A 24,610-nucleotide genomic window follows, 5' to 3' on the forward strand; every position below is an offset into this window, starting at 1 on the left:
ATTTTACATACTTAGAAACATAGAAAATAGGTGCAGGAGTAGGCTATTCGGCCCTTCGAGCCTGCACCTCATTCAACATGATCATGGCTGATCATCCAACTCAATATCCCGTACCTGCCTTCTCTCCATACCCCCTGATCCCCTTAGCCACATCTTACTCCCTCTTAAATATAGCCAATGAACTGGCGTCAACTACCTTCTGTGGCAGAGAATTCCAGAGATTCACCACTCTCTGTGTGAATTTTTTTTTTCTCATCTCTGTCCTAAAAGACTTCCCCCTTATCCTTAAACTGTGACCCCTTGTTCTGGACTTCTATTACGTTTCCCCGCAGTCTCGGATGCTCCAAACAAAATCCATGACGTGGGTCAGGGGGGTTACATTTCAGGAGACGCACGACACAGATTTTGCACAAACCCCATTTTATGCATCCCACATTGCCCATCAACTCCCCCCAGACTGTAATTTACTGTAGTCAATTAATCCAAGAACCTACACATCTTTAGGTAGTGGTAGGAAATTTGAGCATCCAGAGGAAGGCACACTTTCACAGAGAGAACAATGTGCAAACTCTAGTGACAGCAATAGTGGCGAGGATTGAATTCAATTCACTGGAGCTGAGGCAGTAGTTCACCCAAACGTGTTTGGTCAGTTCTTGTTACACTCAAATACTTTTATTCGACATTTATAATTAAAATTAAGAATTTTTATTTTATTTTATTTTAAAGCTACAAAGTTGTTCACTTAAAAAAAAACAATGCTAGCTTGAGTTACCTTTTTATGAGGTACCTTTGGAAGAGTAGCAAACTGAGGCTCCCCAGGTCTATCCACAGAATTATTTATATCAGATGGTACAGACTCGGTTCTTCTCATTTTTGATACTGGTTATTAAAGGAAAACAAGAATTACTGGTTTCTCCAGACAAAACACAATGAATGCTACTTGAAACTAGTCCTTAAAAGCAGTGCCGAAACACCTCGTTGGTGACCCACGGACTATCCTTGATCAGACCTTGCCAACTTTACCTTGTACAATATGTCATTGTTATTCCCTTGTTATTCCCTTATCATGTTTCTTTACACTGTAAATGGCTCGATTGTAATCATGTATTGTCTCTCTGCTGAGTGGAGAGCATGCAACAAAAGTGTTTCACTGTGCCTTGGTACACAATAAATTACAAACCCACAAACTCACTAGCTATCTCAACTATACGTTCTTCCACCCTCCTTCCATTATATTGTTCCTTCATCTCCATTCTATCTGCTCCACTGTTGAAACTTTCCACATGGCTGCGTCTGAGACCACTTTCTTTACTGAATCATGTTCCCCTCTACCATAATTGAGAGCTCTTAACCAAACTCTGACTACTACCCACAATGCTGCTCTCACTCAGTCTCATCTCAGGCCAAGGATAGTGTTCCCCAGTTCTCAAATTACACCTCACAGCCACCACATTCAATGAATCATCCTTTGCAATTTTTTGCTATCTCCAATGAGATTCCACATCAGCCTCTCTTCTAGTACCCCAGTAGGGACCATTCATTTGATGCCAGTCTGTCCCTTCTTGCCCCCTTCCACCAACCATTCCCTTTCTCAAGACACTTTCTCCTTTCATTGCAGAAAATGTGACACATGTTTTTAAACTCTTCCCTTTCTACCATTCAGGGACCTAAATAGTCCCTCCGTGTAAAGCAGTGATTCACTTGCAATTAAGAGTCATGGAGTGATACAGCGTGGAAAAAGGCCCTTCGGCCCAACTTGCCCACACCGGCCATGATGCCCCAGCTACACAGTTCCACCTGTCTGCATTTGGTCCATGTATCTGTCGAACTGTTTCTTAAATTTTGGGATAGTCCATGCCTCAACTACCTCCTCTGGCAGCTTGGTCCATACACTCACCACCCTTTGTGTGAAAAAGTCATCCCTCAGATTCCTATTAAATCTTTCCCCTTTCACCTTAAACCTATATCCTCAGGTCCTCGATTCACCCACTCTGGGCAATAGACTCCGTGCATCTAGCCGATCTATTCCTCTCATGATTTTGTACACCTCCTCAAATCTAATGTACTGCATTTGTCCTATTACAACATGCCCCATTTTCAGAACAAACACCAAATGCAGGTTAGGTGATCATTTAACAGAGCACCTTTGTTCAATCTGCGGGGCTATCTGAGTCTCCAGTTGATTGCGCTTTTAATTCTCCACCCTACTCATGCTCCCACTCATCTGCCTGTGTGGTTTCCTCCATGACAAGGCCCAACCCAAGCTTGAGGAGAAGCATCTTAATTTCCCACTGGGCAAACAGCAGCCTTCCGGATCACTATACTGAATTCAACAGTTCCAGGAGATTTACCTCCTTTGTTAGTAAGAACTGGCCTGATCATGAAACAACAAAGGGGATTTTTTTTTACCAGTCAGATGAGAGGTGTCGAAGCTAACCCACAAATCATCTTACAAGGAATATGTTTGTGCAATCTATATTATGATCTGAAGTCTTACTTTGGGGAAATGAAATCCGGCATGGAGGAGCTTCTTTTGTGCATTTGTTGTGGCACTTTAATCTAAAAACAAAAAATAATATAAAAATGCATTAAATGTTCAAAACTAAGGCACACAATAGCTTTTACTGATCATTTAGTGACAATTCAGCAGGAAGAATGGAAGCAGGTGATTTACCATGAATATTTTATCACTGAAAACTGCTTTGCTTAAAGCCCACTTGCTTGTAATAGTCCTCTCATTTACATTCTGTTTTCCTGTTGACCCTTTACATGACCTGCTAGACTTCAGTTCCAGATAGTTAAAGATTGTTCTAACTGATTATATATTAACAGGCTTTGAGAGCAAACAGTAATGTTCCCTTATGGAAGTTTTGCCGTAAAGAGTCCTGGAGCCGGCACATTGATGCAATTTATAAAGAAAGCCCATCAACGCCTCTACTTCCTTAGAAGATTGAGGAGATTTGGTGTGTCGATGAATTCTCTCAGAATTCTGCAGGTGTGCAGTAGAGAGCGGATGGACTGGTTGCATCACGGCTTGGATCAGCAACTCTAATGCACTGAATAATGAACACTGCCTGATCCATCATGGGGACTGACCTCCCCACCATCGAAGGGGTCTACAGCAGGTGCTGTCTCAAAAAGGCGGCCAGTATCATCAGAGACCCACACCACCCTGGCCGCACTCTGATTTCACTCCTGGCATCAGGAAGAAGTTCCAGGAGTCCAGGTTCAGGAACAGCTTCTTTCCAACGACCTTCGAGCTATCGAACACTACGAGGTCCAATGAAACGCCAAACTATGAACTGCCTTGGTTGCATTTTGGGCTTTGTTTTGATTTTTGCATTATATTGTGTTTTTTTTTTAATTTATTGAACTTTTTAGATATTTGTTTATTATATTATCTATTGAGTATTGTGTTTATAAACCCATTGTGCTGCTTGAAGTAAGATTCCATCGTACCATTTTGGTATATATGACATTAAAACACTCTTGACTCTTCAGGTTTGGTTAATTAAACCCTTAAACCTATATTAAGGGTTTGTAAACCCTTGCTCTGTTTGCATTTAAATGACCAAAGAATTCGCATTCTGCGAGGATGTATGATTAAAAATCAATATTTGTTCTTGAGATTATATATCAATCACAAAGAACCAGCAATATAATAATGAGCATGGATGTGTTTCAGTCCAGCCTACATTCAGAGTGTTGGATGGAGATCAGTAGCAGACACAGTGGGTGACTGCCACACTACTGCCCCTCAGCCAAGATCAATAACCAAAGTAAAGACCTGGGATTGAATTTGTAACTTTACCAGCCAGTCCCATATACGGACATTTATTCATGTTCTTCACTCATTTGGTAAAGCTTTTCGCTTGTCTATGTTAAAGTCTCAATCTGTAATAAGACTCAAGGACTCGGATCATTAGCCATCAGTAGATAGTCTATTTTACTGGCCAAGGGGATATGTGCCTCAGTCAAAGGCTGTGATCACATCTCCAAAGTTCGTTGGCACAACACGATATTTATACACACAGAAGACGACTCATGTGATGCACAAAGGTTATGTAGTTCAATGCACAACGGCTAATTAGTTCAATGTGTTAAGCGTCAGGTCTGGAAGTAATACACAAATATGACTCTTGATGATGTACGCTGGTTACGTAAATCAAAGTGTTAATGACATTGCTGAGTTTGCCCCTGCTTGCAAAGGCATTGTGTCAAGTACCCCATTAGGCTTTGCAATACTAATGGGCCTGTCCCATTTGCCGATTTTTTTCGGCAACTGTCGGCATCATTGACTCAAGTTTCAGATCACTAAAAATGTTGCCAAGTGGGACAGGCCCTTGAAGGTTTACTTCTACATCTGTGGCACTGATTTGTACGATTACAAGCATAACTGAGCCATTGTCACCTACCTACAGTGTTTGCACTTCACGCCAAACATCATGTTTTTTTGACAAACTTGACATGTCTGAGAGAGCCAGGATTTTGTTGAAAACCTGAAAATAAATATTACATCGGCTTTTTAGTCCAAGAGATGTATAATTAATCACAGCTAAGTGGAGGATTGTTTCATTCAGCAGTACCTTGCAACGTTACAGCCAAATAGAATATAAACTAATAGTAAAGCAATGATTACCAAGTGTATTCAAGAAAAGCAATAGCACTTAAAAAACATAAAATTCACATCAAGTTTAAAACTGCTCAATACTAGTCTTTAGACTTTAGAGATACAGCATGGAAACAGGCCCATTGGCCCACTGAGTCCGTGCCGTCCAGTGATCAGCTGAACACTAGCACTATCCTACACACTTGTGACAATTTACAATTTTTTTTACCGAAGCCATTTAACGTATAAACCTATATGTCTTTGGAGTGTGGGCGTAAACCGTAGCAATTGGAGAAAACCCACGCGAACACAGGGAGAACATACAAACTTAATTCAGGCAGCACCCGTGGTCAGGATCGAATCTCGGTCTCTGGCGCTGTAATGCAGCAACTCTACCGCTGCGCCACCATGCCACCCTATAGTAGAGCCAGTCCACTTCTGCCAGTCTTAACAGAAGCAATGTTCTCATTCTTAAATGTGATGCAGGAGAACTCAAATAGATAAATCGACGAATTGGAAATCGTAATTTTAAAATCCTGCTGTTATGTGGTACCTCACCCACATTCAGCAAAGAATAAAACATCTCTATTTAGTCTCCTGTATTGCCTTCCTTAACAGCCTGTGATGCACCTCATTAGCTCTAGATATTTAACCATCCCATTAACACCTTCTTTTTAATGATAACATGCACTATAATTTCGTAACCTCCTCCACGAATCCACCAACTATAATATTCTTCTCCCTAGTTAATACAGATAAGAAGTATTAATTTATGACCTTTGGCTCCATACATACATTGCCATAGCGATCACTAATGGACCATACTCTACCAGGGTCCCCTTTGCCCTTAAAATGTTTGGAGTTTTTCCGTACCCTTGTGTGTACCAGTCGTACGTTTGGGTCTCTCTTTGTCCTCCTAATATCTTTGAGTATTTTCCCCAGTACATTTCCCGGATATTTTTCTCCATATTTGCTCCTCTATCTCCTGCTGACTGTTAGGAGGTTTGCAATAAGAAAACTAATCATCATTTTGCTCCTAAACTCTTGCCACGTTTTACCATTTGAAGAGTCTTGCAAGATATATTGATTCATTACTGGAGTAATTGACTCCTTAATCAATAATGCATTGCCATCTCCTCTTTTACAGTCCACACCCCACTCCGCAAGCTTGCCTGAATATTTTATATCCTCACTACATGGCTTTCAATAGATGGAGGAGATGAAGGATTCACTTTTCATTCGCCTGGGCTTATCTAGGTGTATAAAAAGGGAAGGCAATTCATTCCATCCAAAAAAATAGTATTCATCGGTTTAGCTGCAATCCCAATCAATGAAGCAGCCAAAATGCTATCCTTGGAAAGCTGTAACAAACTAGATGGGATGCACAGTATATCGTCATCTTCCAACACGGTATACCCCTGATTTTAAATATCATTTTAAGTCATTGGCACTTCCAATAAGAAAGGAGACAAAATATTGCTGATAGACAAAAATGCTGGAGAAACTCAGCAGGTGAGGCAGCATCTATGGAGCGACGGAAATAGACAACGTTTTGGGCCGAAACCCAAGGGTTTCGGCCCGAAACTTTGCCTATTTCCTTCGCTCCATAGATGCTGCCTCACCCGCTGAGTTTCTCCAGCATTTTTGTCTACCGTCGATTTTCCAGCATCTGCAGTTCCTCCTTAAACAAAACATCGCAGATCTTTGTTTGACTCATTAGCTATTTATGAATCAATGTGGGTGTCATTTATTGTGTAGATTTAGATAAGTTGAACCATGTCACTATATTCTACATCTGCCTTTCTTTATTGAAAGACCGGTGGTCAGGTTGTAAACAAAGTACAAAATTACATTACGTCGGAACCACTGCGTAAAACTTTAAAAACATAAGCTAAAAATGCTGAAGTACTTCTAATGCATCACTTACCTATGTGTAATGGAGAGCCCAAAATCCCTGTGTTGCATCTGAGGGGATCCTCGTGGTACATGTAACGAGTCTGCAACAGAAGAGATCGGCTAAATTATTATTTTTTTTAAAGCAATTAAAACTGCCACACACTGAGAGTTTATGCATTAAAATAATTCAAGGCCATGGTTATTTTCATAAATGTTGTCCTGTCAGGCCATTATGAACAATGATGCCAATAATATGCATGCTAAAACATTGCTGCAAAAAGAACATTTCTCAACTCTAAAATGGTGTCTATGAAGCACCAAATATTTTCAACTAATTTAAAATGGAAAATCTTAGACTTCTGAAGTATGGGATATGGAACAACTTTTGGGAAGTTGATCTGTTCTAATAAAAACTAATCAAAGAATCATACCTCATGGAAACAGGCCATTCGGCCCAATTTGCCCATGCCGATCAAGATACGCCAATCTATGCTAGTCCCTCCTGCCTGCGTTTGGCCCACGTCCTATTAAACCTTTCCTTTTCCATGTATTTGTCCAAATTTCTTTTAAACGTTGTTATGGTACCTACCCCAATTTCCTCCTCTGGCAGCTATTTAACCGATCTATTCTCCTTATGATCTTATATATTTCCATAAGATAACTCCTCATCCTCCTTTACTACAAGGAATAAAGTCCTAACCTGTCCAACCTCGCCCTACAGCTCAGCCCCTCAAATCTTGGCAACATCCTCGCAAATTTTCTCTGCACTCTTTCCAGCTTAATAACATCTTTCCTATCGCAGTGACTAAAACAGAACACAATACTCCAAATAATGCCCAGTGTAAATTGGAGGAACATCTCCTCATATTTTGCTTGGGTTACTTACACCCCAGCGGTATGAACATTGATTTCTCTAACTTCAAGTAGCCCTTCCTTTCCCTCTCACTCCATCCCTTCCTCCTTCCCAGTTCTCTGACCAGTCTTACTGTCTCCGACTAAATTTTATCTCAGTACCGCCCACTCCCCTGACTCTCAGTCTGAAGAAGGGTCTTGACCTGAAACGTCACCCATTTGTTCTCTCCAGAGATGCTACCTGTCCCGTTGAGTTACTCCAGCATTTTGTGCTTCCTCTGTTCAGTTGGCTAGCTCTCCCTGAATCTCTGCACAAGACCTAATTATTTTTATAAATCTCCGATAGAAAGTGAAAGAATGGTAAAAATCAATGCAGAACTGTATATATATTTTTTAAATCTACTGCGTGGAACAACTTTTCTCAAAACAAAATGTAATGGGTAGTTTGATGTAGTTGTGCATTTCTGATCAACATGATTGCAATGTAAACAAAGTATTAGAAATACTTAGCGAGTCGGAACTGCATTGTGTGGAGAAACAAAACATTTTAGGAAAATTAAATTTCAAACAATTGCAGTCATAGTGAATCACACTGGGTTAATGCAACGTAAGGCTGCGGACAACCCATCTCATATTTTACCATTATGTTGGGTTTCATCACTGGGATTATGATATTGACTCGATTGATCAAAGGAAAGATGTAAGTACCAACACAAACCAGGACAATATCAGTTACATTACCAACCACATAAGAAAAAAAAATTACAAATGACAAGCCTTGTGTATTTAATTCTTGAAGTTTAATCTTTTCTGTAATGAAAGCGATCAGCCATGATCACAATGAATAGCGGTGCTGGCTCGAAGGGCCGAATGACCTCCTCCTGCACCTATTTTCTATGAAAGTTGTAACTTTGTCGGTGCCAGACACATGGCGACTCTTGTGTGCTGCCTACCTGAGGTCTGCTGTATGATTTTACTGGGTTGTGTGCAAAACAAAGCATTTCACTGTACCTAGGTACATGTGACAATGAAGTATCATTCAATTATTGAGTTCAAAGTTATTTACAAATACACTGTGTAAAAGCTGCAAAATGAACGGTAGAAACAGTAGTAAAATGAATGGCTTTTGGTAAACGATTTTCTCCCCTTGATCTTGGAGTCTTGAATAAGCTGAGCCAATACTTTCTACTCGTTCAGCCAATATTCGTTTATAGGCATGGGATTTCGGGATTTACCCTTTCATCTGGCACATCATGACCAAGGCCATTTCCTAGTTTCATCGCCCCACCCACCACCACCAACACACGGAATACAAGTTGTTGCCAGGGTGAGCAGGAGCTGGATACTGGTTGATGCTCCTGCCTCGTTCCAACCCACTTCCCTTTCGCTCTTAAACCAGGGCATGGGATTAATTACTCAACGGGCGGGTTTGTAAATTAAATAGCCTCTGTAAATTGCCACCATTGTCCAGGGAGTGAGTGAGAAAGTGGCTGAACACAGAACTAGTGTAAACAGGTGATTGATGGTCATTGTGGACACATCACTAAACTAAACTCGCTTCAGCTAATGAAGTGAATCGCTGATCCATGCAGACTAAAATTTTGTAGACTGCAGATAAACACAAAATGCTGGAGTAACTCAGTGGGTCATGCAGCATCTCTAGAGGAAAGAATAGGTGATGTTTCGGATCAGGACCCTTCCTCAAACTAGAGCCAGGGAGGAGGGATATGAAATATGATAGAGGTATGAAATGGTTCTGAACAAATCAGAACCAGCGCCAATGACCAAGGAAAGGTGGAGCCCACATTGGTCCATTGTTGGCTGTGAAAGAGGTGATAACGAAGTGATATATGAATGCAAACAGTGGAACGTGCGGGATGACTAGGGTGGGGGAGGGGCAGAGAGAGAGGAAATGCAAGGGAATACATCTTGGGTGCAAACCAGCATCTGCAGTTCCTTCCTACACATATCTTGGGCTGTGTTGTGCTTACTGACCATAGTGGCAGGGAAGCACTAGTAACGCATCTTGCTGCCTCTAAACCAGTGATGTTAAAGTAGTTGGGACCAGTCCACATGAACATTACCCAGCGATTGATCGCAACAAACTAGATTTACCAACTCCATTGAAGACAGCTGTGATAAACCTGTTAACACCAAAGCTCTGTTTTTAAAATATGGTTTTAGTATTAATTTCCACAGAGACAAGAAGAGTGGAGATAAAATCGAGGTAAAATAGAAACTAGCATAAAAAAGGAACAAAAAGCATAATTTCACATTTGAGTTTATAGAATGCACAATATTAAAGTGTTTGGGATTTTTGTGCAAGAATCAACACAATAAACCTCACTGATGTGCTTGTTTTGCAGTATCATAAATTATTCCATGAATTTTAATTGTTCGGCAAGATGTCGATTCTCGCTATCTGGCCCAATAAGTGAAATGTTATTGTTAAATTTAACACTGCAAATCAATGGAGATTACCCATCCACACTTTCCAATTAAGAACAAAGGGCTTCTACACTTCCACAACAAATACAATCTCATGCAACATCCAAAAGCAGCGAGTTACAGCATTCACGTTAGGCATCGTCATGCTGGCAGTAAGGGTGCTGGCAGCAAAAAGCAAATGTTTTATATTTAATGATACTGGAGGTGTGATTATAAATTAACTGCACCGACACCCAAGTGCCCATTCTATTGTTGTACAACTCTTGTGATAATTAACCTGCTTATTCTCCCAAACTAACCGCTGAATGCAAGTCACCCAAATTAATAGAAAGGTTCAGTAGGTTGTTAAAGCACAAAGTTCGAGAGCCCTCACCTCTTCATCACAGCCATTCATTTAAAGCCATACCTAATGAGATTGCGATTCAATGAACTCATGAAATACTGGTCTTGGATCAAGAGTATATCGAATTATATTACTGTCTGTATTGAAGATAACTGAAAATAATACATTTCTAAAATTGTGTACACATTATGTATAAAATCATGAGAGGAAATTGTGTACACATTATGTATAAAATCATGAGAGGAATAGATCAGGCAGATGCACAGAGTCTCTTGCCCAGAATAGGGGAATCGAAACCCAGAGAACATAGTTTAAGGTGAAGGGGAAAAGATTTAATAGGAATTTGAAGGGTACGTTGTACCGTGCTCCTTCCCTTCATCCCACCCCAGGGTGGATATGTCCAATTCTAGAGGAACTAACTCTAAGTTGAAAGGGGGGAAGTTTAATGGAGATGTGCAGGGTTTTTATTCAGCACAGAGCGCGGTGGGGGCCTGGAACCCATTGCCAGGGGTGGTGGTGGAGGCATATACGATAGTGGCATTTACGAGGCTTTTATATAGGCACATGGAAATGTAAGGAATAGAGAGATATGGATCAGGTACCGGCAGATGTGATCAGTTTCACTTGGCATCATGTTCGACACAAACATTGTGGGCCGAAGGGCCCTTTGGTCGTCTGCACTGTTCTATGTTCAAGAAACAGCCACAGCTGGGAAAGGTCAGCATGTCAAATCGCCTTTGAAGGAGAGGAGACGCTATCAGCTTGTGCACCTTGCCGATTCTCAAACGCCTCATGGCTCAGAATACATCGAGCAGAACATAGTGAGGAGTTTAGCAGACACAAGAGTGCAGAGCAGTAAGCAAGACATCCGCAGCTGCTGGTAAGTGGTCAGCAGATGACAGGCCTGATGATCCATTATAAATGCAAGCTAATCATGTATACTCAGAGGTACCATGGATTATTTGCTCAGTGGACTGAGTTACACATTTCACAGGGTCACAGGTACAATTAGCCAATTGCTGTTTCCCCAGAACATTGTTTGGATAATTAAAAAGATTTAGAAATACTGAGATGCAACTTGGAGATAGGCCCCTCGGTCCGCACCAACCATTGGTCACCTGTTCACATTCGTTCCATGTTATCCCACCTTCGCATTCTACACAGTCGGGGCAATTTACAGAAGCCAATTAACCTGCACGTCCTTGGAGTGTGGGAGGAAAACGGAGCGCTTGCAGAAAGCCCACGCGGTCACAGGGAGAACGTGCAAACTCCACACAGATAGCACCCGTGGTTAGGATCGAACTCGGGTCTCTGGCGCTGTGAGGCAGTATCTCCACTGCGCCACCCAATTAAAATGCACTTGGACTGTTCACACCTTTATCAGCGACCTGGTCAAGAGTTTATGGTATCATACCCCTTGTATGACCAGCTAACTTGCATTCTCAACTACATAACGAAGGGATTAGGAAAGTGAAAGTGAAATTAATTGTTTTCGAGTAGGTGATGAAATTAGAATTTTGGAATTAGGGGATGAAATTAGCATTATTCAAAAAAATGTAAGATTCCCGTCACTCTGTATCAATCTGCTTGGCTATAAATTAGTTCTCTATTCATTCCATCCATTTTGAAAAGTCATGCAAAAAGAGAAATACAAGCATGTCATGCAGGAATAAGCCATTAAAAAGCAAACTAATGTGGTAAATGGAAAGCATACAAACACAAAGCTTAGCGCAGCATCATACTATTGTTTAAATACCAACTTTTAGGAGAACTGTGGTCATCAGATGGACAAGGCGTTGAGGGAAGACAGTAAGAACTTCCGATAGACGGAGAAAAGAAAGGCCTACATGGTAATAAGGGGGATCGGGACACGATATCGTCACAGCTGGTGCCACTGCCATTGATGTTCAGATTGAGAAAAAACTTGTTTTTCTTACCGAACCTAGGAAGGAAGACAAAAAATAAACATAAGCAGTTGCAAAAATGCATGGAACTACAATATAATCATAACTGCACAGCAAGCCACAAATTTCTTTCGGCACTAATACCAATAATGTCAGAGCATAATGTAGTTATGTCATAACCATCCGACAACGTGGTTGAGTGCAGAGAAATTGTATGTATAATTGTTGGACAAAATCCTCAAGAAATTCTTAAAGAGTTTATAAATACATGCTAAATCGGCAAGGACCCTTATCTATTTGAATAAATGATATAAGTAAAACCCAGCAGGTAATTCACTTAATTGGAGCTTATTTTACACACACCTCTGTTGTAAACTGAAATCAGAGCATGGATATTTGGAATGAGAGTTTAACTAAACTGATGAGGGTTGCACAGTTTGTATTAAAGGATTCTGACAGGAATCCTTGACATTTGGTCTACTATTTAAATTACTAACAAAAACATTTGTCATGTTTGACAATTTACTCAATTAAAATTCCACCCAGTCATTTGACTCAAAAGAAAGCAAATATTCATCACTTTGTTGTCTGGATAAGGACATGGAATAGATACCTCGACCAATTTCCTCTTGCACCATAAGAACAAGGCTGATCTTGGTTAAAGTCAGCAAACTTGGCACTGACTGAGAATTAACATTGTTTATCTGCTAAGATATGATTAACTATTATCAGAGGAATTGCTCTAATGATTTTTTGATAGCCTCGCATTTACTACTGAAATAGGGATTAACTAAAAAAAATAAGATGTGAATATTGAAATTTTTAAATAATAATTCTAGTAGTGTCAACCATCAAGTATTTGGAGGCCTGAAATGAAATGTTCCATTGCCAAGAAGAGCAATATTCTTTCGACATAACATCAGGCAAGGAATTGTGCAAGTGTTTTGATCAAGAATAATTCAAAGGTAAATAGTGTGTGTGAATTTTCAGCTCGGTTTAGCAGGATAGCATGGGTTGGTGACCTTTGCAATTTTCTTTACCAATACAAAATATTTAGTATTTCTGACAAGAATCTGTACACCACCAATCATCCTCTGCTTATGAAAAAAAGCTAATGTGCTGGGGTAACTCAGCGGGTGAGGCAGCATCTTAAACAAACAGAGATTGGTGACGTTTTGGATTGGGACCCTCTTTCAGAATGATTGTGGTGTCGGGAAAGTGGGAGGGGGGAGAAGCTGGAAGAAAGGTGGGGGTGGGACAAAGTTTGGCAAGTGATAGGTGGATAATGGTGAAGGCAGATGTCTGGACAAAGGCAACAGATGAAAAGGCAAAAGGTGTGTGATTCTTTAAGTATGATTCTTCTCTTCCCTGCACTATCCAGAAGTGAACACTAAGGGGCAGATGTGAGCAACTCAGGCCAAACTATTTCTGCTTAAAGGTCATCAACCTGAAGCAATAGCTCTATTCGCCAACGTTACTACCCAACTGAATATTCCCAGTGTTTTATTTTGTTAAATCTTGGGGTTAATAGAAAATATAAAGGGCCTCAAATACAGCAAGATATCATAAACAAATGGGCACTCACTAGCACAGAGGCCTCTTACTTCTCCCCTCCATAAACAGCCCACCTAAAAGGCTTTATGTTACAGCATTGTAACAAAGAAAAACTGTTCAACTCAACCAATGAACCTCCATTACATTATCAACATTTTGGTGGGCCATTAATACAAGCAAGGCATTTTTATGAAAGTTCTTGTGGAAACTAACATTTTAAAAAAAATCACTAGAAATTTAGAGTTACATATGACACAATGCAAGTATGCATTAATATTCACTGCTATGATAAACTAGCAGGCAGGCTAAACTAGCAGGAAGCTAAACTAAACCAGCAGCAAACTAGCCTAAACTAGCAGCAGGCTAAACTAAACTAGCAGCAAACTAGCCTATAGCAGCAAACTAGCCTAAACTAGCAGCAAACTAGCCTAAACTAGCAGCAGACTAAACAAGCATTTTCACATCATAAAAGAGACTAGTCAATATTAGTAGATACAGTTCATTCTTCCTCCTTGCATGCTAAGTCACGTACCTGCATAAAGAGAGATGCAAGTTATCTTTTAGCAGAATACATTAAAAAATGTAAAATGAAAGAAAATGTGATTACTGTGAATCTCATGGCTCCAACAAGTCACAGTGCCCTCCATAATGTTTGGGACAAAGACCCATCATTTATTTATTTGCCTCTGTACTCCACAAAATACTAAACGTGACTACTTTCATTTACATGACATTGCTGTGTTCCAAACATTATGGTGCCCTGAAATGGGGGGGGGACTATGTATAAACACTGCTGTAAATTTCTACATGGTGGAACCAAAATGTATAAAAACACCCTTTAATAAAATCTGACTGTGCACTTTAACCACGTGATCTTTTCCATTACAAATCTCAAATTGTGGAGATATAAATAAATAAATGATGGTCTTTGTCTCAAATGTTATGGAGGGCACTGTATAAAACTGTACACTGCAAGGGCCAGGAAGTGAGCGGGCAAGATCATCTCTGACTCCTCTCACCCTGGCCACAAACTCTTTGAATCACTTCCCTCTGGAAGTCGACTCCAGATTGTCAAAGCTGCCACAGCCAGACATAAAAACAGTTTTTATCCACGAGTAGTTGTCCAACTCAACAGCCAAAAATCTGTAGCCTCCCTTTGATCTGGTATTTTGTTGGTTCACATGCTTGATCAATGGTGTTTTATCATTAGTGTTTTATTATTATTCATGTTTAGTGTTTTCTGAGTTATTCGTAACTGTCACTGTATGTCATGTTGTTACTTGTGTGCGGAGCACCAAGGCCAAATTACTTGTATGTGAATACTTGGCCAAGAAACTTACTTACTTATTAGCTTAGCTAGTATTTAAACAGATCCTCTGGAGAACACTGATATGCAATCAAATTTTAAACCTCAAGTATTCCTATTTTTCATAAAAAATCTAATAAACCTTCCCAGCCAGGCAAAGCATTTTAACTTGAAATTCCCCCCATAAAATGAATTGAATCATTTGGCATTAATTGAAAAGCAACAATAACTACAGATGGATGCAGATGCACATTCATTATAAGGAAACAAGTGGTACTTGTTGTATTGAAATACATATAAATTTAACTTACTTAATTGTTGGTACGTCATCTATTCTATTGCCCAGTTGAGATTCATGAGATTTACTTCTGGTAAGTCCTGAGAAACCAGGAAAAAGCTGAATGAGTTTCCGAGAAGGTGGTGGTGGAGTTCGTGGTGGTTTAAACCGATATTTCTTCTTTGATGGAGGAGTGGCCGGTGGCGTAGTCATAATGGTTTGAGGTCCTGACGTTCGTCGGCCTGGTAGAGGGGATTGTGAAAAGGGGTCCACTAAATAATCTGACCGATTTGGCAAGTAGGCATAATCCGAACTAGGAATAACAGAAACAGAGACTGAACGTGGTTGTGGATGAATTAGTCTGGGAATAGGTGAAGGGCTGTGTGGCTGTCTGGATCCAGCAGAAGAAATCAACTCTGGAGGTAGCGCGGGGTTGCTTTCTCGCCTTGTTTCAGTTGAAGTCCAAGGAAGAGCATCTTCTTGCAACTCACCGCCTGTTCAAAACACAATCAAAAATAGAAACACTTATCAATTTTTATCATTTACAGCAATGCTACCTTCAAAATTCTCCAGTTCAAAGATATGGTGATAAACTTCTTAAATTAGAACAAGGCTAATACAAAAAAATTATAATGGACAGTGATTTACTAATTGTGAGGTCGTTCGATAGTTAGAAAAAAACCCAGCAATTGTCACTTACATTTAATTCTCAAATTCAGGCATTAAGTTTGTCACTGTATATATTAACTTTCAAAATTGATTTTTATGAAAGTGGAAGGGGAGGAAAATAAGATCAGTTTGTCGATAAGATTAAAGTCAATTAATATAAAGAACCATATATTCATACTTGCACGGAAGACTAATTTCAGTGCTTGTAACATTAGGTGATTTTTCATCACTTCTTTTGGAAGTCAATAGTTAACAGTCAGAGAACGTGGTTCTCAATCGTAAAGAACAAGAAAGCTTTTAAATCTATATAGAATTGGCTAATCACAGCAAGAGTTTCAATTGGCAAACTGTACTAGGTTCATATGCATAGGTTGGAGAATGTACGCCAGAATTCCTGCTTCTAACTGCTCTAGAATGATTCCTGCTTCAAACTAAGTAAATGTGTCTTGGTTAGATATTCCTTTATTGTGCGGCGAACTGATAAACGTAGACTTTAGCGTTAACTACCAAACAGTTGTAAGCTGTGGAAATGAGCGTTTGATCACTATTTTGCAGAGGTCTAAGACCTCAGAAGCAGACACTATATAAAATAATACAAGTGCATTGTTGTGATTGTTCGTTTATGGTTGGAATTTAAAAAAATAATCAGCGCTATCTCATGAACACAAACACAGAAATAATGCTCATCTTGCACAATGAGATAAAATAAATGCTCGCAACTATCCAGAAATCAACTCCAGATCACTATGAGTTGCGGGTGACTGGAGATGATGTATCTTCCACCCCATCCTTCGGCCCAACTTGTCCACTCCAACCAGGATGCCCCGTCTACACTCGTCCACCTGCCCCATATCCCTCTAAAGCAGTGGTTCCCAACGTGGGGCGTATGCCCCACAGGGGGGCAATTTGATTTTTATGGGGGGGCAATTGAAAAAATGTTATTCTGCAAATCGTTAGAGACCACCACTACCGCCACTGATATATATAATAAACTAAAACACTACTTAGATGTCAATAATATACCATTGGAAAACAACATCTTGTGCAGCTGATGGTGCTCCTGCTATGATGGGCAAGAAAAATGGCTGCTTAAAATTGATGAAAGATGAGAATCCGGAAATGCTTCTTGTGCACTGTGTTATTCATAGAGAGAACTTAGTGTCGAAAAATATTTCTCCTGTACTTAATGAGGTACTAAAATCTATCAATGCTATCAAAATTATATATCACCACATGGGGGGGGGGGGGGGGGGGGGCATCAGGATTTTAGAGGTGATTAGGTGGGGCATGGCCAAAAAAAGGTTGGGAACCACTGCTCTAAAGTCTAAACCTTATCTTGAATTGCAAAGGCAAAGAATCTTACAAACAGGTTACAGACTGTTATTGAGTGGAGAAGCAAGGGGAGGGGGGGGGGGGGGGGGGGGGGGGGGGGGGGGGGGGGGGGGGGTGGGGGGGGGGGGGGGGGGGGGGGGGGGGGGGGGGTGTAAAAAATAAAATTAAGACTAACATGAATGGCACTGACAACTGGAACACAGGCAGCAACAGATTAATTTAATTCCCCATTTTCTAGAGATAAATTGGAGTCTTATCAAAACAGTATCTCATTGTGGAAATGAAGTTATTCCACACTGTGTGGAACATTGCATTTTATATTAGCCAGCTGACTTGGTTGCATTATACCTCTCCACTCTTAGGAAAGCAACATCTCAGCAGTTCAGATAACAAGCCAGATCCAAATTTAAAGTGCATCGTGTCTCAAAACTGGAGGATGCATGACATATTCCATGAAACCGTTTCATGGAATACGGTGCTAAAGCAATTATTTACTAGAGGAAAGAACTGCAATAAATCACAAAGCCCACATGAGATACTTAACGCAAACACCATTAATTCTGGAAAAATTGCAAGATATATTTTGGAGGCCCATACCAACTTTGGTGGTCTTCTCAAGATTTAGTGTAAAACTTGCAATTCATTTCAAATCATTTACAAGCTAGTCAAGTATAATTACCAGAGTCATTTATATTCCTCAAGCAGGAGAGGGCAGCATTTAGTCGGCTACATTCGTCAGGATTGGCTCCATATCTCTTCATGGCTTCACAGACTTTCGTATCCGACATATTCAGCAAGGTATCAAGCGTTAGGTTACCTGGAACCTCCTGCAGCAGAATACATGCAAATATTAGAACTGAAACTCAGAACAATTCAATTCACATGACAAAGACATTCACTCTTATTGAGACACAGCTGCGTTTTAACAGAACTTTAATGTTACATTTTTACCCCCCAAAGCAAAACAATAAAAAAAAGTTTTTCCTCGCAGTTGTTCACCTTAGCTGTTTCTACACAGGAATGAGTGAAAACAGAGCTGTAAATAAAGCAGTCCGACTGTCCCCAAAAATATCACCCAGCACAAAATTGCATCACCGTGTCACAAATGCAGGGAGAATTCATTTGAATCGCAGGGCTTGATACTGCTGTTTAAGAATGCAGGAAGTAGATCCCGTGCATAATGCCAGTCACTTCATTTCATTTCCAGTAACACAGCCCTTAGAAACCAGATGAAGAGAACAATCAAGTGGCAAACTCGAGTGACCTCATCCCACGTGTTCCAGAAGCCAAGATATCGCAGCCCATTTTCATAAATGTATAAATGCCTTCAGTTTGAGTTGAGAAATGTGCAGCTGCCTGATAAAAAAAAACCTCTGGCAGATTATTTGACTGCACTGCTCCAACCCAATGATTTTTTCATGGCAAAGGCTTCAACGGCCTCATTTTTAAATTACATTCTATACCTTCTCAGCAACTGTATATGCTGCTTTCAGTTGGTAAAGCATCAAGATATAGTCACACTATTATCAATTATCGGCTAGTTAATTCTCCACTTCAAATTGTGCTTCAGTGAACTTTCAAGGGGTTGTGCGGAATGGAGTGGAGTGAGTGAAAAGGCGAGAGCGAAAGTGACAGAAACGGACTGAGCACAATAGCTGGTCCTGGTGATAATCACTGACCGCTAACATTGGTGAGATCACAAGGGAAGGAAGGACATGCCTAATGTGTAGCAAGGAACTGCAGATGCTGGTTTAAACCAAAGATATACGTAAAATGCTGGAGTAACTCAGCGGGACAGGCAGCATCTCAGGAGAGAAGGAATGAGTGACGTCACCCATTCCTTCTCTCCAGAGATGCTACCTGTTCTGCTGAGTTACTCCGAAGGACATACCTCGGTTGTTTGAAACAAATCCGAACATTCTTGGGAGCAAAATGTTCAATGATAAAATGCTACGAATTTTCCAAGGCACAGTAGATTACGCACAGATTGCTTGTAAACAGGATTAGTTTGGACACGATACTTGCTGCTCGGCAAAGCATTGGCGAGCCGAAGGGCCCGTTTCTGCATGAATATGCGATAAGTCGGCATGAAACTCTGAAGAATGCACTTTTGCATTTCATAACATTTTCATGCACTAGTTTACATTATTTTATCATTCGACACGGGTCATGGATTCCTTGTGCAACAGATCATCTTAGTATGCTGCTTGTGTTTATAGGACCAACACTTCGGCATTTAAAACCAAAATAACCTTACCAAATGCCCTTCAGACTAACTCGGTCATTTGCTTCAAGCTGCATGCATTTGCGAAACCAGCTTTAAATATTTTTAGCATTGTTTTTGGCTAGCCTTGGTTTTACCCAATCTGATGGATATCAAGGAAACTGAAGATATACTTCACAGAATTCAAACAGCAAATTCAATTTGTATTTATTTTTGTCGTGGAATTTGCAATCCAAATGAAAAATATTTAGGCCAACCAATCTGTAAGATATCATACAGTTTAAAAGATAAGCCAACAGATATCGCAAACCACCAGTAAATTTGAGGGAACAGAGGCTTTAACATCACGATACTACGAAATGTTCAGAGAATGGTCCTTATGCTCATACATTATAATCACATGCGTAAACTGGTCACATTAAATGAATTAAGAGTGAAAGTTATATATGGTGAATGGACTGCATGAAGCAATCAATAGTACAACCCGCCACAAATAACTCCAAAAATTCTAAAGTTACATAATATCCCCTGTATTCCTGTGACCAAAGATTACTGAAGCATGAAGAAGGGCCTCGACCCAAAACGTCACCCATTCCTTCTCTCCAGAGATGCTGCCTGTCCCTCTGAGTTACTCTAGCTTTTTGTGTCTATCTTCGGTCTAATCAAGCATCTGCAATTCCTTCCTACACATTTCTGAAGCCTCATTAAGGCTGTCCCCATCAGATCTTACAAAATTAAGGGGTTGGACAGGCTGGATGCAGGAAGATTGTTCCCGATGTTGGGGAAGTCCAGAACAAGGGGTCACAGTTTAAGGATAAGGGGGAAATCTTTTAGGACCGAGATGAGAAGAACTTTTTTCACACAGAGAGTGGTGAATCTCTGGAACTCTCTGCCACAGAGGGTAGTTGAGGCCAGTTCATTGGCTATATTTAAGAGGGAGTTTGATGTGTCCCTTGTGGCTAAGGGGATCAGAGTGTATGGAGAGAAGGCAGGTACGGGACACTGAGTTGGATGATCAGCCATGATCATATTGAATGGCAGTGCAGGCTTGAAGGGCCGAATGGCCTACACCTGCACCTAATTTCTATGTTTCTATCAACCCTCAGCCGGTGACATTATCGACGTCTCATCACTCTCAGCTTTCCATTAATGTAAATGCTCCACACCCACCGGGAGCTTTTCTCAAAGAAAAAAAAAGCTTTGATATTTTTGTTATTATCTGTTATTTTTGTTAAACTAATTGAGAGTTTAACAACTGCAACTTTCACCATTTAATCAGGTTGAGATCAGAGTTTCCTCTTCCACCAAGATTATCAGAATGGATTGCCCCATTACTCATTTCATATACATTTGTTGAAACTTGGTATGCAATTTGTTTAGCATGCATTACATGTCCCCTGCTTTACTACAAAGACAATTTATTGGCAATACATTGCATCGGAATATAATTTGGATATTAATTCTAAATCAAATGATCATAAGTTATAGGAGCCATTCAACCCATCAAGTCTACTCCGCCATTCAATCATGGCTGATCTATCTTTCCCTCTCAACCCTATTCTCCTGCCTTCATCCCATAACTCCTGACACCCGTACTAATCAAGAATCTAAGAATCTCCGCCTTAAAAATATCCATTGACTTTTTTGAAAACAATTTTTGGATCATATTTCATTGTTACAAGCTTTATTTGGGATTATAAGAATCATAGAATAAGTAAAAAACATTTATGTAAGTCAAAGATAAATGGAGGTTTGGCTTTGCCAAATTTCTTGTTTTATTTCTGGGCAGTCCATATTAAAAACATGAATTTCTGGCTGGAAGAAATTGATCAACAACCAGATTGGTTAAGGATGGAAAAGGTCAAGTGAAAGTTGCAGCAAGTTAAGCTCCATGTAAACGAGACCTGAATCCGGGTAATATAAGTGGCAACGACACATCACCTCTGTATGAGATCAATGCCTTTTTAATGAAGAACAATGGAGGAGAAAGGCTAACACTCTGACATGAACCACCACAACCTCCCCGACCCTGCAAACTCAGGCCCCAAGGCTGACATCAGAGTATCCTTCAAGAAAGTGATCATAAGTTCTAGGAGCAGAAATAGGCCATTCAGTCCATCAAGTCTACATTGCCATTCAATCATGGCTGATCTATCTTTCCCTTGCAATCCCATTTTCCTGCCTTCTCCCCATAACCCGACACCCTCACAAATCAAGAATCTGTCAATCTCCACAAAAATATCCATTGACTTGGCCTCCACAGCTGTCTGTGGCAATGAATTCCAGAGATTCACCACCCTCTGACTAAAGAAATTCCTCCTCATCTCCTTTCTAAAAGGTACATCATTTTATTTTGAGGCTACGGCCTCTGGTCCTAGATTCCCCCACTAGTGGAAACATCCTCTCCACATCTACTCCATCCAGGCCTTCGGCTATTCGGGAAGGTTTCAATGAGATTCCCCCCTCTTCCTTCGACACTCCAGCGAGTGCAGGCCCAGTGCAGGCAAACGCTCATCACACTGAAAGCATCTGGCCCGAGAGGTAGACCTGGCCGGGTTCGAAAGACTGGGTGGAGTACTCAAGGCCATCTTCAACCTCTCGCTTCCGCGGTCTAATGTTACCACCTACTTCAAAGAGGGCATGTATCGTGTTGGTGCCCAAGAAGAGCATGGTGACCTGCCTCAATGACTACCGTCTGGTAGTGTCTTCAACCCAGTCATGAAGGTTATGGCGCAACACAAAGACTTCCGAATTAACCCAACCTCTGGCTCAAACAACAGCAAAAACAAGGAATTAATTGCTGACTTCAGAAAGGGGCTGACGGGAGGACACCTTGGGGTGGGTTGGCAGCGCAGAGTGTTAGCAGCTTCAAATTGCTGGATGTTAACATCTGAGATGGCCTGTGTTGGGCCCAGCACATTGATGTAATTAGGAAGAAGGCACGCCAGTATCTTTACTTTTCTATGAGTTTAAAGAGTTCCGCAATGTCACCAAGTACTCTAACAAATCTCCTGTGGAAAGTATCCTGGCTGTATCATGGCTGAGTAAGGCGATTCAAACACACAGGAAAGTAAGAGGTTGCAGAGAATGGTGGACTCAGCCCGGTCCATCTCCCCACATCAAAAGCACCTGTAAGGCATTACCTCAAGAAAGCGGCATCTATGAACGATCCTCACCATCCGGGCCGTGATCGGTGCTACCATCAGGTAGGGTGTACAGAGGGCCAAAGTCCCACACCACCAGGTTCAGGATCAACTGCTTTCCTACAACTATCAGCCTCTTGAACCAACCTGCATAATCCTAATCCTACTTCAGCAACGGAACACATCAGGCCATCTCTTGCACTACCATAGACTTGTTTGTTTTGGGTTTTTTTTTTAATTGTGTTGCACTAATATCTTTTTATTTGCACAATCCTTTTGCTCCTTACTCTTACAGAATTTGTGTAACTTTTATACTTTTATAGGATAGGTTTTGATTGTCTGATTTCTATGAGCATGTGATGCTGCAGCAAGAAAGATATCCATTGTACCTGGATCTCAACGTACTTGTGCATTTAAACTCAATTTGACAGTGTTTGAAGCTGATACCAAGCACATGAAACAGAAGAGATCTGTTACTATTTACCAAATAGTCCTTTAACTTTGCTGGCAAAAAAAAACATTTGACAATTGAAACAAAGCCAAAAGAGTTAGAAATAAAGGTAGAACGAGACATTACAAAAGAGACAACAAGTCAAGAGTATTGAATTGTCATATGCAATGGGCAACAGAACAATTAAATTCTTACTTGCGGCAGCATAATAGGCTTGTAAACTCAATACGCACAGACAATATTTACGTAATGAACAAAAGGAATTCAATAAATTAATAACCACAATACTAGTGCAACGTATGGAGCATCAGACAACTCACTCAAAGAACTCTCTTGCAAACACCGGAGCTAGCCCTGGTTTGACATTTTGTGCTCATCACAGTTGTAACTACTCTGCAAGATTCCATTAACATTTTCGGATTTTAAAGGACATTTATCTTCAAATCAGCTCAGAATCAATGTCATCGCTTCACAAGTGAACTATGTATCCTATTTTTTAATGATTTACCGACCACACACACACACACTTCATGGGCAGATAAAGAGTGAAAATAATGAAATGTTTTAATCAGCAAAAAAAAAAAAAATCAAACTTAACTCGCACTCACCTGCATTATTTCCTTTACCTAATTTAAAGAAATGTTGTTGAAAATCATGATGTAGGAAATTTAAATCTTTCATTATTCAAACACGGAGCAGAAAACTGCTTTTAGATTTAGGATGGACACTCAGTGCCCTTCAGCCACTGAGTCCATGGCGACCATCGGTCTAGGATTGCCAACTGTCCCGTATTAGCCGGGACATTATATTGGGCTAAATTGGTTTGTCCCATACGGGACTGCCCTCGTCCCATATTTGACTGCTACTACTCGGGTCGAGGGGACTGTCGGGTTGGAGCGCCGCGTCCGGCCCCGCCTCACCCGTCCCGACGTAGTGCAGACCATGGAGTGCAGCAGTAGCGCCTCGCCCATGACCCCATCGGTCGGCAGCCCGGCCAGCTGTCAGACCTTCGGACCTTCGCTTACTGCTAACGCCACCTTCTCATGGGCGATCATCGGTTCATGAGTTGGATGGGGTGCCGGACTTTGCGCGTGAAGTCGCGCCCGGTCCAAAACTCCTCAGCTGGCCCGCCGGCTGGGCGTTGTGTGCAGTCCAGCACTCAGGCCAACTCATCATTCACCCAGCCACGGCCAAGTCGGACAACGAATTGCCGTTGGGAATTATGGCCCTTATTTTGACCTTTTGGCTCTTATTTCGGAGTGAGAAAGTTGGCAACCCTACATCAGTCACCTGTTCCCACTAATTCTATGCAATTCTACTTTGTCATCCGCTCCTTACACACTATTTACAGTTTACAGAGGCCAATTAACCTACAAACCCACACTTCTTTGGATGTGGGAAGAAACCGGAGCACCCGAAGGAAACCCAAGTGGTCACAGGCAGGAAATGCAAACTCCACACAGGCAGCACCTGAGGCCAGGATCAAACTCAGGTTCCTGGCGCTATGAGGCAGTAGCTCTACAGCTGCTCCTCTGTGTCCCACGCCTCTGATGCATTTTAGCATCAAGATTTTGGAAGTTAGGTGGAGGAAAGCTCACCTAT

At 40.9% G+C, this 24,610-nt stretch overlaps 1 protein-coding gene across 7 annotated transcripts in view; it reads right to left on the bottom strand.

Moving 5' to 3' along the window:
• LOC129710542 (kinase suppressor of Ras 1-like) overlaps window positions 1-24,610 on the bottom strand; it is a 144,181-nt gene that overhangs the window by 32,190 nt on the left and 87,381 nt on the right. For all 7 annotated transcript variants that reach the window (XM_055657591.1, XM_055657593.1, XM_055657590.1 and 4 more), the window contains exons 3-9: window positions 17,870-18,017; window positions 15,224-15,683; window positions 11,909-12,090; window positions 6,537-6,606; window positions 4,416-4,499; window positions 2,498-2,559; window positions 773-879 (exon numbers count right to left, since the gene is read on the bottom strand). In XM_055657591.1, coding sequence (XP_055513566.1) covers window positions 773-879; window positions 2,498-2,559; window positions 4,416-4,499; window positions 6,537-6,606; window positions 11,909-12,090; window positions 15,224-15,683; window positions 17,870-18,017 — 1,113 coding nt within the window. The remainder of the gene's footprint in view (window positions 1-772; window positions 880-2,497; window positions 2,560-4,415; window positions 4,500-6,536; window positions 6,607-11,908; window positions 12,091-15,223; window positions 15,684-17,869; window positions 18,018-24,610) is intronic.

The sequence above is a fragment of the Leucoraja erinacea genome, chromosome 28 (genome assembly GCF_028641065.1).
Source record: "Leucoraja erinacea ecotype New England chromosome 28, Leri_hhj_1, whole genome shotgun sequence".
In the NCBI taxonomy this organism is placed as follows: Eukaryota; Metazoa; Chordata; class Chondrichthyes; order Rajiformes; family Rajidae; genus Leucoraja; species Leucoraja erinaceus.